At 42.2% G+C, this 19,357-nt stretch overlaps 1 protein-coding gene across 1 annotated transcript in view; it reads right to left on the bottom strand.

The window, feature by feature from the left end:
- The window catches only part of ACYP2 (acylphosphatase 2, muscle type), a gene marked incomplete at its 5' end in the record, with an annotated part of 38,218 nt that extends 18,984 nt beyond the window's left edge, over nt 1-19,234 (bottom strand). Inside the window, 2 exons of the mRNA XM_008942500.1 lie at nt 16,727-16,836; nt 19,218-19,234. Of these exons, the coding sequence (XP_008940748.1) occupies nt 16,727-16,836; nt 19,218-19,234 (127 nt within the window). The remainder of the gene's footprint in view (nt 1-16,726; nt 16,837-19,217) is intronic.
- Nucleotides 19,235-19,357: the final 123 nt, after the last annotated feature.

The raw sequence follows: 19,357 nt of genomic DNA on the forward strand, positions 1-19,357 counted from the left end.
ATAACTGCTCTGGAAACCTACTGAAAGTGAATGAAAAGGACATATTTTGGGAACAAACAGCTTCAGTTTTGTTCTCCTTGAGGATCTGACAGCTCTAGGGAATAAATTTCTTTATACTTGAGTCCATTTGCTGTATCTTACACATTAGACATGAAATTTATAGTTCACCATGTTAAAGTTTATTCCTACCAAAAGCAGTTTGTGTCTCACCTCCTTCCCACAGACTAAACCCAACAGTCAAGTCCTCCTCCAGCAGCCCTACTCTGTACACATCTGTACTTCTCACTGGAAACAGGCAGTTTTAAGACCACTATAATTTAAATATTTGATTTATTTAAATATAATTTAAATATTATAAAATCAGGAGAAACTTTGTATGCAGCTGCAGGAAGAGAAACAACACTAACCACAAGTTAAATCTACTTCCCTACATCCTAAAATCCCACACTCCACAGTTGCAAGGAAGGCTGCAGGAGAAGAAGAAAGGACTAGTGAATGGATGAAAGGGGGGAACACACCCAGAAGCATGAGATGTCCACTGGGAAAAATCTCTAATTATGAAGCAGTTGATATATATAAATTGATAAAGTTGCTATAAATACCATGCTTTATTGATTCATGAGCTACATTTCAACCTGGTTGTAAGAATGAGAAATTTAAGGCTCCCCTCTCTAGATTCAGAAACAGCTCTGCCTGAACCTTTCCCATAAGAATTATTCAGAATGGAGTTGAACCAACTGTCAAACATGGATTCAGGATCTGCTTTTATTATTTTTTTTATTATTAAATAAAAAAAAGACTTAAACATATCATGGCATTACTTGAACATAGTTGGTTTCTTTTTTACCATCCCTTTTTCTTTAAGGGAACTAGACATCAGGAGAAAATGTGCAATGAACCTGAACAGATATGGCACAGAACAAGAAATACCTGGGAACTGTTCATAATGCTCTTAGGATCTGCTTTTCATTAAAGATTAGTAATAATCCCACATGGTCAGATTTATTAATCAAGTGCCAGAAAATCATGAGACCAGCTGAAATCATCAGATATCTTTAAAATGAAATGCAGTTAGTTTGCTTCTGGGTTTGGCATTATCTTATCAGCACCAACTTCTTCTCTGCCACATGTAAGGCTGGAAACCTTTCTTTCATATATTTTGGACCAAGCATTGGGGCTTTAAGGAAAAAATAACCAAAATCTTTAGTTAGCTACATAGTCAAGACAATTGTTGAGTCATTAGTGGATTAAATGTCACTGTTCCTGAAGTGTCTGTGTAACAAAACAGACTGGTGCTGCTCTCTGTAGTTATCTTAAAGCCAACCTCCCTTTCTAGACATTTCCTATTTATCAACAGAACCACACCAGAAGTCATTTGCTAGAGCAATAGCTCTTTGCATAATTTGTTACAGCCCTTTCTCCCAAAGGAATTTCATTTTTCACCTCTCCTGACAAAAATCTTTCCATCAAGATCCCTATGCTTTGAAAAAGCCCACCCTTCTGTGAGGCTGGATTTAACACACCACTAGACCACTGAAGTTTCATCAAGGCAGAATTTCTGTCATCCAGTCACTGTCCCACTACAGTGGTATAAACATCACCAAAACTTCCACTTAAACTGCCACAAGAGGCACTTGTTTGCTGTCAAGCTCTAGCAGAGGCAGAACAACCAGAAGGGCAGAAGTGTTCCTGGATTTCCACGTCTGCTGGCCTAAAGACAGCCAGAGAGTCACAGAATCAAGGTCAAAAAAACCCAACAAATCTTTTAGAAGTACTTGATTCTCCTGCCCCCTTAGTCTTTCCTCCTTGAGCTGGTTCTAGAGGCAGAGAACAGGGTTCCCAGCCACAATGCCCTACACAAGCACATCACCATTCACCCCAGGGGCCTGTGCCACCTCTGTCTCACATCACCACGGCCAACTTTCACTTGTGGATTTGCCTCATCTTGTGACCAGCTGGACATGACAATTCTGGGTTGTATTTTAGGAGGTGTAGATCTGAGAATTTATTTCTACCTAAAGACAGCTGTTTAAAATTAACACTTGCTACATACCAGATACCCTCCACTGACATCAACGCATTATAGAAGCTACTATAAATTCTCTGTCCTTCCCCACTTTGTCCTTTGGGGGTTTTTTCTAACAGCAATGATAAGCAGCTGCCTACCAGGGAAACCACCACTGCAAACAAACACTTGGCTGCCCTGGAACCCTGACTCACCTTCAAAGGCAATACCTATTTCTTGCCTTTGGTCTCTAGCATAGCTGTTCCTTTTCTTTGCTAAAAGACTGGGTTAGATAGCACACATCACCTGGCTAAGAGTAAGAAAACAGGCTCTTTCTGCCACACCCCCCACCTCCCAAGGCACACGCTGCCATTCCAAGCAGGCAGTGAAGTGGAGCAAGGCAAACATCCCCTGGTGCAGTCAGGGAGATGTGCACAGACCCTTGCTCCAGTGGAGTCCCCCTAAGACACCTGGGTCCCATGCTCATGCAGGAACTATCCATTCCCAGAGTTATGTCATACCTTTTGATAGCCACACGAGCTGGAAAAGCATTTAGAGACATTCAGTAGATTCTATTTTAGAGCCACAGGGTAACACTGACCTCTTCTGCCTTCCTACAGGGAGTTGTGTTCCCAGTGACACGATGCCCTTGGGAAAAGGCAAATTTCCATGCAAGACTCAAACTTCAGCCATTAACTTGATTTGCTACCTCCATTTGGGAGGACAGTTAAATCTCAGCCTGGAAGAGGAGAGCAATAGCACAGTTGCTATTATAGGGCTGCTGTTGTCAGGGGAGAAGCAACAGGCAGGTCTCTAGGGGAAAAGATCCTCCAGGTCCCAGCACTGTCCCACAGGCTCCAGCATCCCCTCCCACACCAATCCCACACAGCAATGTGACAGCAACTCACTGGGCAAGGCAAACACTGGCACCCAGCCCATCACCACAGCTTCATGCCCAGGTCCAGCATGTGCTCCATGCCCCAAAACCTCCATTTCCCTCCAGCAGGCACACCTTACCATATGCCTGACAACCAGAACACTCAGGTGATTTTTAGGTCTATTAGATTGCTCTCAACACAACCAAGGGAAATATTCAGCATTTCTCAGAATATATGGGGTTCAATATTTAGGCTGTCAGCCTTCTACATGTTTCTGGCCAGGAATAACAGGAACATCTCTTTTAGTATTGGCTAAAAGAGTATATGAGACACTTAAGGTGAATAGATTTGCAAGCCTAACTTCACTGAATAATTGTGACTAAACTCAGGCTGTTCCAGAAGATGAGAATAACCATTTTAATAAGAGACCACAGGTCTGGGGTTTTTAAATGTTTATCTAAGCAAGCCTAAGTTCACTGAATAACTGTGACTAAACTCAGGCTGAAGAACAGCTTTCAGAAGATGAGAATAACCATTTTAATAAGAGACCACAGGTCTGGGGTTTTTAAAATGTTTATCTAAGGGCCTGCAGGTCCTGGGAAATCTGCTGTACACAGCCAAACAGCACGGCAGAGATAAATCCTGCCTGCTGTTCTGCTCCTACAGCAAACCCCTTTAAAAGGATAATGAAGACAGCATCACATTTCATAAGAGATTTCCTGAGTGCCTGCTGAGCTGACCTTGTTTACAAGCACTCACTGAAACGATTAATTGCTCGTATGTTCCACTCCACACTGCTGTGGCTCAGAGTTTTCTGCCTATACTATCCACGTGGACATGAGCCAGAAAGAAAATTTCTATGTAATTATCCAATTAATTATTATTAATGCTAGCATTTAACAAAAAAATGCCTGCTGGCATACATAACAATCACTTTGCCTCTACTGGGCAAGAACTACAAGTTTATTTTCTTATTAATAGCTATAAAATACAGAGCAAGTTGAATAAGTTTTTTTTGTTTTCAGCTACAGGATCAGAAGGGCAAAGAGAATAAAGTCATGAAGGAGTGGACTGGGAGTCAGGAAACAACTTGAATTCAGAGCCTGCAACAAAGTTCCTGTGCAACTGAGCCCATCAGTCCAGCCCTGTGCTACAGGTTCCATTTGTAAATGACTGATTTCTCATCCTCTGCCTTTACTGCTCCATTTAACTGTCTGCTCTGTGATAGTGGGGATCTCCTATAACATGTTAATAAAGCAGCATGGGGCCCTGACTGACTACAGCCTGTTTTTTTCCTTTGCACTGTTTAACATCAGGGGGACTTGGAGACCAGAGAGAGATTTTTCTCCCAAACCTAGCAGAAACCAACTGCTCCAGCTGGCCCAGAGGAATCAGCTGATACAACACCACGATGATGCAGCTTCAAACAGTCCAAATGCAGTTACTGGCAACTGGATAAAAGCATACTATGGAGCTGAGAGCAAGATGTGATTCTTCAGTGCTTTACTGACATAAGCTACTAAGGCACAGAACCCCAACTTCTTCAAGGGAGAAGCTTTATTTAGTGCCTAGTGTAGGACTGGCCATCAGCAGCCCCACACTTCCCTCAGCCCTGTTAGAGATCTGCTGATGCTGCTCCATGCCCCAGCTCCTCTGTGTACAGCATGGGAGTAAACCCCACGTAACTACTCAACAGAACTGCTTTCAGTTTTACTTCACATTTGTGCTAGGAATTTGAAGACAAATATTTACCCAGATCTGCCTCAGCCTTCACTCCAGATAGGCACAGTACCTTCAGGGCTATCAGCTCCATTCCAATGGCAGAAAGTGAAGAGGAACTTTATCTGGCTGTTGGAGTTGCACAGCACTGCTACTGACATTGCTACTGACACACTTACTGCAGTAAGAGCATCACACACCCCCTGGGCTGGGTAACAGGAGCTCCTGGCAGCTGAGCCTCACACAACTGTTGTGTCATGCAAACTGGACCAAACAAATCCACTAGATCTTGATCTTCAGGGGATCTCAGTAGACACCCAACATCCCCAGCACACTTCCACCTAGACCCAAGCAGAGATGCATCACTTCACTCATGCTGGCATCCAGCACACCCCCCCCAGCTGAGCATAGAGCAGTTGGAGGCAAGCTGAGGAGACAAATCCATGGAGCAGTAAGTCACTGGGGTTCAGCAGCAGAAAACAGCACTCAATCAGCTTTGCTCTCCCTGGCAGGTCTCACACAGCACAGGGTGGGGATTAGTGCTGAGTGCTGGGAGGGCAGCAGGGTAAAGCAGCACAGACACCAACACAAGGACCTGGAAAAGCAGCCAGCAGCCCTCCTGCAAGGCAGCACAGGAGCCCCCTTTGCCTCAGCTTCTGCAGAGCTGACCACATCCTAGCCATGGCTTTCCATAGCCATAAGCAGGCACCACGTGAGTGCTGTTTGTGAGAGCAGCATGGAACAGCAAATGTCTTTTCCTGAGGCTGAAGCTGGGTAACACCCCCCAGCACAGCTTCCCAGGCAAGCAGGGTGCAGCACAGGCCACACCAAATGGCAGCAGCACAAATAAGACTTCTAGCTGTGTATGTACACTCCACAGACAGGTTACAGCTGTGATTCACAGGAAAACAGGCAGCTGACCTAAGAGTTTGAACAGTCATCTCCCAGAGGAACTGAATTCATACTCTAACAATCATCAGAATATGCTCCCAGCTTTTTTAGGAGGCTTCTTGGGAGCTTTTGAAGTTCACAGCCCCAGCATAGCTGTGCCATGCAGACTTGCTCCAGACCAACCCTCCCAACACTCCTGGCTCTGCAGCAGCCTCTGCAGAGCTCCCTCAGGGTCAGAGTCCTCAGCCTGACAACTACAGCAGATCTCAGTTTGGAGGCACCTGGGTCCAGCCCCCAGGAGCAGAGCAGGGAGATCCCAGACTGGCAGCAGCCAGCTGCTGCTCTTCACCCCTCCTAGAAGAGTGCCAAACCACTTCATTGCCCTAAACTCCTAAAAAAATCTTCCCTCCAAAACACTGAGTCATCTAAATGTAAAGATCATTTTAAACCTACACAGACTGGCAGTAGGGTAAGAGCTGAGCTGTCCAAGAAGTTTCTAGTACTGACCTTGAAATCTCATTTCAAGGAATGACTTCTGTTACACAGTGAGCAGGGACAGAGGCTCAGGATTAGCATTTGTACAGCAGAACAGGATTTCAGGTGAGGTCCTATATGGTAGGCCAAATCCACACTGATCCAAAAAATGACTGAAATATTCTGTGATTGCTGGGAGATTTGTAAGCTGAGATAGATTGGGTTTGTTGCTCCAGATGGTTAGTTTGAGTAAATATTAAAATTTTATGGCTTACAGAGTCAAAAAAGGGAAGGAAAACTATTTGTCCAGGACCCTCTCAATCAGAGTGGTTACAGGGATTACAAGGAATCTTTTTCCAAAAATGATATCCTCTGCCCACATTAAAATCCACTTTCCTCTCATCAAGTTCTGAACACTTTCCAGAGCAGCTTCCTTTGTTCCTTGAGCAGTGGGGAAACCAGGAAGAGCCTGCAGCATCACAACACAGCAGCTCCAGTCTCAACCCCAGTGGAAAGCATTTGAGGTACACAAGCAGAGCATTCATTATAGATTCAAACAGCCAGTTCCTTCACCCCAACTACAGGAAAAGTCAGAGTACCAGCTTTGAAAAGAAGGCTTCCAATCCAGTAACAGAGTCACTGTAGTAAATCAGCTGGAGAGCACAAGATTGAGACCCAACCCAGCTATTTCCTCCAGGTTCACAGAAGTGATTCTCTGCAAAGAGGCTCCAGTATCCCCACCACGAGGGGCCACTCCAAACAGAAAGGCAGAGGTACACCAAGTAATGTTTTACTCTGCAGAGGAGTTGATAACATCCAGCACAGATCAAGGGAAGGAAAAAAATATTCCAGGGCACCACATTAAGCAAATAAACACTATTTCCCTGGAGTGGAACACAAGGGAGTGGAGGAAAGAGCTGGGGAAAAAAGAACAAGGTAAAACCAAGTTGTATATTACAGAAGGAAGTTACCCAGGAACACATTTCTCTACTGCTGCAATGCACTAATAGTGGCAAAGAGAAAAGCAGCATCAAAGGGCACATCTGAAGATTCTAAGTGTGAAACATACTCCTTTTCTATAAATAGATGGTAAATAAACTGAACACAGCATGCCCATGAATCAAATCTGTATTCCAGTAGCCCATGGAATAAGACAAACAGGTCTCACTCAGCAACACAAGAAGGCTTCAAGTGCCTTCTCCATAAGACAAACTACCTTCCTTCCTCTGCCTTCCCAGCTAGCTGCACAACAGTAATAAACACCTGGCAGAAGTCATAAACATTTTGTCTGAAGTCCTAGATTCACCAGCTAATTAAGTGCCTAAATCCTAGAGAGATGCTGCTTTTCCAGGTCAGCACTTCTACCACCAGAATGCTGGTGGGAGCAGTAGCAGCAGGACTGATGGGCTAGGTGCACAACCACAGGAGTGGATTCCAACCAAACCATCCCACCCACTCCACACAGGGTCTGTGGTTAGCTATCTGCCCTCTCCTCTGTCTGCTGCCCGTGTGCAGCACAATCCCTCCATTCCTGTGGAAGAGCTCTTCCATCTGGTACCACACAGATGAGGGGACAGAGCTGAACAACAGTCCCTCCTGATTTCTCACCAGAAGGAAGGGCTCCTACTAGCTTAATCCTGAGTCTGTTTGCCTAGCTCCTGACACTCACCCTGGGGACAGCAGCAGCCTTCTTGTAGAGGTCTTTCCACCCTGATGTTATGCAACATTAATATTAGTTTAATGTTGCTTTCTCCTGGGGATTATAAACACAAATCTCTAGACCCAGAATAACACCCTTCATCCCTCTTAAGACAGAAAAGTGGTCATAACAGGCTTGTTCCCTACTTACTGGGCTACTAATCTTCCCATATAATCAGCAGGCACAAAAGGAAAACAAACCCCTTCAGCCATCAAGTGGGAAGATCAGGGAACAAAGCAGACATTATAGCCCACTGTACAACAGCTCCTTTCTAACCTACTGTGACTTCTCAATGCTTGGCCTCACAAGTTCAGTCATAATCTTTTAACACCCCTCTGCACGTTCAATCTCCACTCTTAGACCAGTTTGCTGAATTCATTTCCTTCTCAGTAAACTTCTGTAGGGGAGAACATCAAGCAGACACCCATATCAAACTATAAGTTTCTACAAAGTGTTAGTTACCCTTTCAGCAGAGGAAAGATTTGTTAATCTTCATGCCTTGTACTTTGCAGAAGGCAAAGATCCACTCTGACATCCAGCTACCACATAGGTATGTATCCCTGGCTCCTTCTTGCTTCATCCTCATGTCAGTTAATACCTCCCTAGGGAGAAATGTTGGAATTTACATGAAGCTAACTGAAGATTTCTCCTATCATGGTTTACATCACACTTTTGGCATGGACAACACTGCCAAAAAGTCACAACCATTCTACACAGTCTGTGTCTCATCTGCTGACACACACCAGCCTTAAGCAACACAGTTACAAGAAAACGTTTTTAACTGCCCCAAATTCAGCAGAGAAAAAAACCTTTCACAATGAGGTCAAAGAAAATGTGTTTGAATCAAAAAGGCAAACCAAAAAAAAACAACTGTATTTCTGAATTTCTTCTTTAAGAAGATTAGTTGCTTTTTTCTGTTCAGAACTTGTTTGAAGCATCACACACAAGCTGTGGCCAAGATGCCTGTGTGGAAAAAAAAAACCCCTGTATTTCTGAAGTTGTTCTTTTTTGTCTCTTTTTCTGCTTTTTTCTGTTCAGAACTTGTTTGAAGCATCACACACAAGCTGTGGCCAAGATGCCTGTGTGGAAGCTCACTGGAGTTTAGACACAATTCCACATGTCACCCATGCAGAGGAATAAACTCAGTCCCACCAGCATCTGGGTCTTTTCTCCATAGGAAATTAAAACAAGTTTCTCAATTTCCTTCCCATTATGTTTATGCAATTTGATATAGGCAAACATGAGCAAGCTCTACCACGTGCTAGGATGACTGGAAGCTGCAGAGTATCAGGGGTGCTCAGGCCAGAAAGCCCTGCTGAGAGGCAAAGGACAGGAGCTGAGGTTCACTGCTGTGAGAACTGAGTCCCATGGCTTTTGGCTGCTTCAGTGGGGGAAAAGAAGATTGTCTTCAGCAGGGAAGAGACATCTTTCCTCACCAGTGGCTCTGGAAATGTGTTGGAGCACTAAAGACACAGAACACTTCCTTCAGCACAAAAAAAAGCCAGAGTAATGGCACTGAGCTGTGCCACATGCTGCTGTATCAGCAGCAAGAGAATATCTTCACCCTGAAAATATCAAAGCATGATACGTGGTCCCAACAGTATCCACTACAGAGAAGGCATCAAGGCTTGAAATGCCCAAAGGAGTAAAAAGCTTCCAGCAGAAATCACACATCATACTGGAATTAGGATTTTGAAAACAGTCTCCTAGAACACTTAACCAATCATGTACAGCATTGCTGTAGAGTGATTACTGTTTATTTAAGAAGGTTAGAGTCAAAATAAGTTTAACTTTCCAGTGTGGATGAAAAAAGAGTATATCACTCTTCTAATTATGCAGGAAAACACCTAAACTGAGTGTTCAAACCACAGTTCCACTTGCCTGTGTTCACAGTATGCTCCAGTACAACCCTACAGTCCTACCTGCTTCCAGCTGTAGGCCAGATCTGAGAACTGAACATTATCACAGAGTCAGACAAATGGAAACCTGGAATTCTGCACCAAATCAGGGCATCAGGTACTAACAGTGCTAACAGCCTTGGAAGCATGACTGCACTAGCCCTGTGGAAGCCCCCACAGAGACACAGCAAAAACCCCAAGTTAAGCACCTTGCTCAGGATCATATACTGAGTTTTTCAAGACACTGCATAGACTAACACTTCTTTTTCCAGAGGCACAATTCCAGAAATTCAGTCCTGTTTAAATGCAGGAATAATATCTGGCAGATGCTCTATAAATATAAGAGGAAAGCAGCTTTCTGTCTTCTCTGTAACATCTAAAAAGATATGAATATGCCCACAGGGAATAAGAACAGGAGACCAAGTATGTATGAGAGGCCTGCAGCAACTTTTTTTATTTCCATTTATGGAGAGCTACAAACATGTGAAGTGTGGAATACCTTAAATTTTTAATGAACAAAAGGAGTCATATGGCTCCCAGTAAAGCAAATGGACATTTCTGGCAGCCTCAGAGGGAGCTGGAAGGAAGAAACATTCTTCATTAAATCAACTCAAACATCAAATCTAAGCTGTTGAGAGGCAGGCCCCTCCCTCCAACAAAGAGCTTCAATAGACTTGTGTTTATGGGATGAGACTCAACTATAACACTTTAGAACAATAGCTGTGACAATTAAATACTGCCCTAATGTGGTAACCTTCAGTGTCAAGGTGAACACTTCAACAGGAATTTTTGTTTATTCTCACAACCAACTGCTTAGCTCACATGCCTTCAAAAAAAACAACAATAATCAAGAGGTGAAAAAAACATCAATTAAGCTCTAATAGGACTACAGTAAATCCTAATTAATTGTTTGTATTATGAGGTGACATCTAGCATAATTTGTTAAAATAGAACCAGCTGCATTTTTTAGATCAAAGTATTGCTATGAACACTTCAGTGATCAGGAATGGAAGTGGACACAAAGAACTCCAGCTCCTACTGCAAACATTTTAAAAAAAATCTACAAGGTCATCCAAGACAGCCACCTTTATACCTCAGCAGCAGAAGTGGAGGTGTGGAAGACATTCTCTGTGCTCTGTTCCACAGCCAGGCACTGTTAAAAGCTTCAGTGGTTCCTGGTTCCCAAGCACAGAAGAGTGACAAGCCAGCTCAGCATAAAGGACAGGACCTGTGCCAGGAGCCCAGTCCCAGCTCTGGCTCTGCCACTGGTGGGCTGTGCCCTCCCCTGGAGAGCTGCTCCTCCCCTGGTCCCCAGGGAGAGCACTGCCTCCTGCTGTGCCCCACAAGAGGGGGCTTCACCCAGGGGCAGCTGGCACTGCTACACAAAAAAGGGCAAGGACAGAGCCAAGGTCAAGCACTGCACCTCCAGGGTTGTGTTGGAGCATGCAGCTCTCTCCTCCAGCTCAGTATTGTTGGTATTTTATTGCTGTTCTTCTCAAAATCCAGTTACAAAAGCCTACAACTTCTGATGTACTTGGTCTTTGCAAGCAGTTGCTACAATAAACTAATTAGTTTGTCCTTTAATCTAGGTGTGAACTGCTAAAAACCCAGAAAACAAGGTTTAATTCTGCTCTTTCCCAGGCCATCATCAGTAACATGTAGTAAGTTTTACAGGACCAAGCTCTGAGCCTGTGTAACTGTTTATTTCACCTGTGAATTTTAACCAATAACCTAAGAAATTAATACCTCAAACACTCAGTATGAAGAGAGGTGGACACATTTACCATTATACCACTCACAGAGGTTATAGCTTAATTTAATTTTCCAGTATAGGTTACTTTTACCTTTAAAGAAATAAAAATAGACCCCAAATCAAGAAAAATCAGCTTATTATACTTGGACCCATACTGAACTATTAAAATCTAATCATATTTCTTGCCATCTGACTGCTGTTGAGTCACTGAAATACCATAAATCACCTTCAGCAGTGATTAATAGAAAAAGTGTACTTCATTACAGTCATAAATGAGAACATATCTGTCCCTAACCCTTTCCCACTAGTTCATGTTTTAATGAAGTAAAAAAGAAAGCTTAAAGAATGTGATTTTAATTCCCCTCTCCCTCTTGATTAAAAATATATCCCTGTCAGCTTCTCAAGCACAGCACCCAGGACATATTCCAGCCATGCCATTATGGCACAGAGCTGCCTCACTGACCAGAGAAGACAAGCACCAGATGCTCTGCTTCAGAGGACTGGTATTTCTGCAGGAAGTTACAGAAAAGCATGGCAAAAAGTATTAGTTCTCACAAAGTTCTTCATGTTTTCTGAACCCTGAAGCATATAATGACCAGTGTTCTCTGCAAGCTCCACCTCAAACACAACAGCTGCAGCTTTGGTTTTGCTTTTCTAGGCACAATGCTGATGCTCACCTTGGCCTACACCTTCCATGATCAGATAAGAGACAGTGGAATTCCAGTCAATGTGTTCATGCAATTAGCAATTAAACCATTCCCATAATAAGTTTTTACAACTTTTTAATAAATACAACCCTTGAAAACATACCTAGGAATTTCAAGCCTGTTTTGAGACCTGGATTCATCTTTGAACAATGGTAAGAGTTTCTCACAACCTAAAGTGTTTTAGAAGCACTTGTATGAAGAGGGTCTAACCATCTCCTTCTTAACTGACAGTATTCATCTTAACTGACACTAATCTTAAAAAAATTGAAACATTTTAATTATTAACTTAATGTTAATTTCATTTGAATGTTTCAATTTTTTTAAGATTAATGTCAGTTCAGTATTCACCTTAACTGACATTAATCTTAAAAAAATTGAAACATTCAAATGAAATTAACATTAAGTTAATAATTAAAAACAATTTCCAAGACAAGCAATCTGTATTTAATATCATGCCTTTCTACAAAGAGAATAATACTTAATATAGTGTTACAGCTCTCTAAAAAATGCCCCAAGATACTACATTTTAAAGTGTCAGTCTGAAATCTACTATTTTCAGAATAAATTCTGGACTTGGCAATCTACAAGACTCTTATCTTCCTTTTGGAGTGGGTAATTGTCATCAAAGTTCAAAAAATTCTCATAGAAAAGTGATTTCTAGCCTGCCAAGGCAAGTTACTATGGCAACAAGCACAATGGCTACAAAGGCTCTAACCACCTTTAATGACTAAAATGGGAAAATATCACAAGCTACTATGTTGAAAAAACTCATATTATAAGTCTTCCTGAAGAAAAATGAAATCAAAGGACTACCTCTAACTCATTTAACCCTATCTGGCAAAAAAAAGCCTTTGGATTACCATAAAGCCTTATGTCATTATGTTTGAGAAACACTGCAGCTCTGCTTTTCTTCCAAATTCAGCCTTCTCTGGCTTACAGACAGGGAAAAGACTGAAAATGAGCTTTTAGCATCCAAGGGTAAGGGGTGTTGTCTATTTGTAGCAGCAGCAGCAAACAGAGCAGGACTATGAAACACAGTAGGGGAAAGAGATAGTGAAAAAAAAGATGGATCCTACCACAACAGTCTAAAAATAGGTTTACTTCAGAAGCAGTCGATCGAGTTGAGAGCATTTCTAGAGCACACAGCTCCATCTAGAGGTGGAAAAACAAGGAATAGCAAAGGAAGCTTACAGGTAATAGGTTGCCAGGACAACTTAAAAATACCCTCTGAACTGGTCTGCAAGATCTCCCAATTACAGTGAAAAATGGCTTCAAAACAGACTAAGTCACAATCTCTGAGAATGCAGAAGTTTCATTAAAAACAAGCAGAAGACAAATCTGGACATGAAAATAACAAAAAATCCTGCTCATTCCTATCTTTGGCACATGTTCCTCTGTGCTGTACCTGCAGCAGGAGATCTGTAGCCTCTGGTGCCTCCCTGCACCCCATCCCTCAGCCATAACACAGAGCCTGGATTGGACTCCCCAACATTCTCCAAAGATCATCAGTTACCAGGCCAACTGATTTGCATCATCTTCTCTAACACACTCTCACTTCACTAGAGACCTTGACATAGAGGTGTGACTGTCCCCACCCACAACTATCCAGGTTTACACCTTATTTTCCCCACTTTATTCTGGTTCTGGTCACTTAGCACCTAGGCCCCACACATGCATTAAAATAATGCTGGAAGTAGATCCCCCAGACTGTCCTCACAACTCCCCCCAGACTGTACTGTGCCCCACAGCCTGCATCACAAAAACCCCACACCAAAGCATTGTTTCTCAGGCCAGTACTGGACTGGTGCTAGCTGTGCCCCAACACAAGCAGGGATACAGAACAGAATAAAACATCAGAAAATGAGGAGCAAAGGAGTGCTGCTGGAGAACCTCTGGGTTAGAGCTCTGCTGCACTGCTGCTCCAGGACAGAGGCAAGCTTTGTTACCCACTCTGTGCTTCTCCTCACTGCCACGTGGTGTCTCTCACCACATTTTTTACTCTCTCCCCATCTCCATCCTCCTCTCAAACACTTATTTCCCTCCTTTCTTCCCTCTCCTCTTGCCCTTTCTATTTACCTGTTCCTTTATGGCATCCCTACTCTTTTCAGTCTATGTTCTAGGTTCTGTTTAACATCACTGAGAAGAGAAGCTGTTTGTGACAGGCCAAAAGGACACCCCTTTGCCACACCCCTAAAAAATACTACCAATAACAAACCAGAACCAATAAAACTGACAAATCATTTGATTACCATTAATATTCTATTTTTAAAAATCCAAGTGGTGCAACCCTGAAAATCAGGCTGGTTTGTGCCTAAAACTTAACTCTGAAACTCATGCAAGTGTGTACACATCCAAAAAGATCTTCCACAAACTACTCCTGAGAGACCTCCACAAGGTAACACCTTGTTCCAGTACCTGCAGCAGCACCCACCAGGAGCCCTTCTTAAAACACCTCAATATTGAGCTGTGTACCACATTTGAGAAGTGTTCCATTTCTTGGAACAGAAGAAATGTCCAAAATTTTTAAGAAGTGTCCTCCATAGGTAGTGTCTTCAATTCTGAATATCTATGCAAGCTCTGGTTTGTATCTGCTGGAAGATGGTGCCAGAATTTGCTCCCAGTTATCACAGTTTGTACACAGATGTCTGCACCTTTAGGATTATTGGTTTGTGTTAATGTGCCATAGCAAAGCAAATATTTTATTTTATTTAATATAGCATTGTAAATAACCCTTGAATCTCTAAGAGCATTATGAACCCCTAGGAAGCATGACTGAGCAGGACAAGAAATACTGCAAATCCTGGAAAAAAAACTTCAAAACCTCAGAGCTATTTTGATCTCTTGCTAGCAGAAGAAATCTGGGCCTTCCCAAGTGGCTGCTCACATACAACAGCCCTTATGCACAAGTCCACCAACTGAAAGCTAAAAATAAACTCACTACCTCTTCAATGTGTCAGAGGGCACAGAGGGAGCAAGGCAAAGTGAACTGTTTCTCCTTCAGCACCCTCCTGTAGGGTCTCCAATTTAATAATCCACATCTCAACGTGTGCTTCAAACCCTACTCCAGCTGCAGCAGGGCAATGTTATTTCCACATCAGAGGAAAATATTGATTTCCAGAATGAAACAAAGAAGCAGCAACCCAAAAGCCCTTTATTTGCTCTACCAAATGACACACATCAAAAGCTTCAGCTATTTTTGTTGTGAGCCAGTTTCATGACCCTACTTAAAAATTGTATAACAGTGAGAACTAAAAGCTTTTAGTTCCTTTTGGAACAGTCTGTATGGCAACACAAGACTGAGAACAAGCCTTGTTGGTCTAATTTTGCAGCTTTGCTGTTAGATCCCCTCTCATACACCAACTTTTTGGTGTTGGGCTAAATGCAGGTTCCCTTAAATCCCATCCCCAGGTAAGAGGAAAGGGGGAAAGGATGGACAGAGCCTCTGCATTCTGCAGCACTCCTAGTTCTGGCAAATACCAGAAGTTTCAGCAGCTAAGCTGTGCTTTCACTTAAACCTACTTAATAAATCAATCAACTAGAAATTTTTAAATTAAAAAGTACTCCAACAAAGAGAAACCTAATCCTGATTTCTCACAGATTCATTTTTTGGTGCTCTAAATTAACCAGAGATGGCTCCAAGATACTCAATTTACAAAATCATTCCATCAGGCTATTAGCAAAGGTCTTCCAGAATACAAATATAACCTTGACCTAGGACACAACTGTTATTTCTCTGGGTTTGTAAATGTTTTGCAGGTCAAGATAAGCCAACTAACACTGAGCTCTAGACCAAGGGAAATGACTGCAGATACTTCCATCACAACCTCACACAGGAATCTCTTTCCCAGAAAGCAGAACACTTCCCTCTGCAAAAAGCCAGCTTCACTTCAAGTTCTGTTTTGAAGCAATTCCTGTATCCCAGAGTGCTGGCAGGATCTGCACTGACACTTGCCCATGCCTAATAAAGCTCACCAAGGCCAGTTTTACCATCCCTCACTCTTTCTCAAGAGAACAAACCACAGAAAGGTTTTTTTAAACTCCTCATCTCCCTGTACACACACAAAAAAATCATAGTTGGAAGTAACTGAACTGGGCTTTGTGTTTTCCCAGGCAGCTTTTCCTCAGTGAGAGCTGCAAGCATTTGGAAATTGGCAATTTCACACAGAAAAATCATACCCACTCTTTTAAAGACACCAAGATATTTCAGAACTTATTTCCAGATGGCAGAGACTACAGGCCTTGGCTGAAATGTTAATACACTGTTATTTCTTTTTAATCAGAGGAAAAAACCCTACTTAAGCCCAGTTTCCTTTACACTGATTTAACCACAGGCTAAGCAAGCATTTCAAGAAGTTCTTCAGCCTGTTTCTTTACAGAGATGTTGTGAAGAACTCAAATCCATTAGAAGTCTGTGCTCACATGGATGAATAAAGGCTGCTGCTTCACTTCACAAGAGCATGTTGGTGAAATGCACTGACAAACTTTGTGACATTAGCAACTAAAACTGGCTGATGCTATAAACTATTTTTAAAGCTTAAGGTCTTCTTTTACAGCTTACAAGAATTTACCTCCAACTTCTCAAAACCAAAACAGATTATAAAAATGCCTGTTACATTACTAACATATGACTCTACTTGTTAAAATCATTCCTGTAAATTACTTCAGTAAGGCTAAAAAAAACCAAAAACACAAGAATACTTACATTGCATTTACTTTATCTTCTGGGCCCTGAACTTGGCCTGTTACAGTTCCTTGGCTGGTATTTTTAACCCAGCCAACCACTCCTAGTTTCCTAGCTTCCTCTTCTGTGTACTGATTTGGAAAACAATGAAAGAAGACAATCAGTGTCAGCACACACACCACACATCTACCACTTCAAGCCCCACCTTCATTTTCATACCTTTAAGACCTACACTTAAAAAAATACATCTTTAGATATGCTCATCATACCCCAGCATTAACACACTCCTATCAGCTCTGAATTTGCAGCAGAAGCAGTCAAGTTTTGAGCAAGAACTAAACAAGAGTTAACTTCCCCTTCCATCTGCACAGCTCTCAATGCTTCTCTTCAAGAGAAACCCTCCACACGTGGTGGCTCCCACCAAGACATCACACTGCTCACAACAAAACTCATCTACCTCTCTGCTTGATCCTGTACACACACACAGAAGCCTTGATGGTGTGAGGGGTTCCTCCCATTTCACATGGAATCCAAACCCTTGCTCCCTTTATATGGAGGAACTTCTACCAGTTTATTCACAAAGGACTCTGCTAACCCCACACCACCCCCTTGTACCCACTGTATTTCTTCCTGTAGCTCCTATCACTGCCCATTTGCCTCTTCAGCAACCAGCATCTAAAGATGTCAGATTGGCTACACATACTCCCCTGGTAGCTCCTTTTCTCCAGTTTCATTTTAAATCCTTTCCACCTGACTTCTACCCTTTAAATTCTGCTGCTGCATTACCACTAACAAGTGGCAGCAAAGGTCATCATCTAATTATATTGATTTTCTAACATTTTGCTATACCACAACAAACTGTTGTTTCCCAGCTATTCACTTCTGGGATGAAATCAAGAACTTCCAAATACCCTGTTGGTTTTTTTTGTGGTTTAACTTGCTAATCTTCCATCTTTCATGTACATAGGAAATACAGGCTTGGGTTTTTTTCTGAACAAATAGTAGGGAACAGTCTGCTTTGCAGAAAAACAAGAAATTTTTGTTCCATACATGATAATTATTAGCAAATTTATTTACATTGGAAGTACCTCCCGTTTTGTTTTTTTCAGTTTAAAAAGGTACATGACCCATGTTTTGTGTCTTAGAGAACATCAGGCTGATGGCTCTGACAGCAAGATCCAACTTTTCAATACACTTGGATGAGCAATAGCCACCAAACATTTCAGAGTGTGTTCAGGAACACCCTACACCAGTACAGGTAGTAAAAGTGCACGCTGCATTTTCAGCCTCTTCAGACAAATATTCAAATGGCAGCAGCCAAACTTCAGGTCAATATGACTATGTTCAGTACCTCCTGTTTTGTTTTTTCAGTTTAAAAAGGTACAAGGCTACTTGGCCCATGTTTTGTGTCTTAGAGAACAACAGACTGATGGCTCTGACAGCAAGATCCAACTTTTCAATACACTTGGATGAGCAATAGCCACCAAACATTTCAGAGCGTGTTCAGGAATACCCTAAACCAGTACAGATAGTAAAAGTGCATGCTGCATTTTCAGTCTCTTCAGACAAATATTCAAATGGCAGCAGCCAAACTTCAGGTCAATATGACTATGTTCCAAAAGATGAAAACAAATTTGGGGTAGTTTAACCAATGAAAAGGTGTTGATAGCTACAAAGAGTATTTTTCAAGTTGACTATGAGCAGTTTCTCCATCCTAATTTGTCCAAAAGCATGGGAATGCAGCTGACAACCCTTTTCTCAGTACTTTGAGCTCCTTATTAGCTCAGGATTGGCACTGGGGTGTGTTCACAAGGCTCCAGACCAGCTCAAACCCAGGCAGAGCAAGCTTGCACCTGCCTCCCACACAATGGGCAGACAAACTTTCCACTTCATAGAATTAAATTCAAGACACCCTATACTGTAATCCTCCATCCATTTCATTCCTGCACCATTTCACACTACATATGAAGTATTCCCAAAGAACTTATTATTTGAGATGTGTCCTCTTTTTCCTGGGAAATGCCAAAACACCTTGCTGCACTTTCAGAGCTGGTGGAGATGCCAGGCTGGGACAGGAGCCACAGGCTGCATGTCTGCAGCACACTGGGACAGGGAAACTTGGTAAACTTCCCTAATGGTGCTATAATTGCCATTAAAATAAACCTCAAACATTGTTTCAGAAACTAATCACAAGGCCTTAATATTTAACCTTTCTAAAGATTAACATGTTAGAACACTCTTGTGGCTGTTTTATCACAAGTAATCAAAACACCACCTTTAGATACTACACACACAAGAAACACCTTTGCAAGCTTTTAAAAATCCATTTTAATATAACAGTAACATGAAGCAAATATTTTCCCTTTGAAATCCACTTGCAATACTTAACTGTCTAACTTGGAACTGAGAGTTCAGCTTGGGTCTGTCTGTACTCTGCAGAAGAGCTGCTGTATTTTTAGCCCTGGAAACACTACACTGTAAAGCAGAGCTGGTAAATGGGACATGGCCTTACCATCCTGAAACAAACGCCTAGGAAAGAGAGAAAGAGAAGGAGTATTAGGGCAATTTGAAAGAATATAAAGTGAAATACTAGAAGCGGTATCAAGTTAAAGTGCACAAACGTCACCTGTGGTCACCCCTTACAGAAATTTG

Source organism: Merops nubicus, unplaced genomic scaffold, assembly GCF_000691845.1.
Source record: "Merops nubicus isolate BGI_N331 unplaced genomic scaffold, ASM69184v1 scaffold2596, whole genome shotgun sequence".
In the NCBI taxonomy this organism is placed as follows: Eukaryota; Metazoa; Chordata; class Aves; order Coraciiformes; family Meropidae; genus Merops; species Merops nubicus.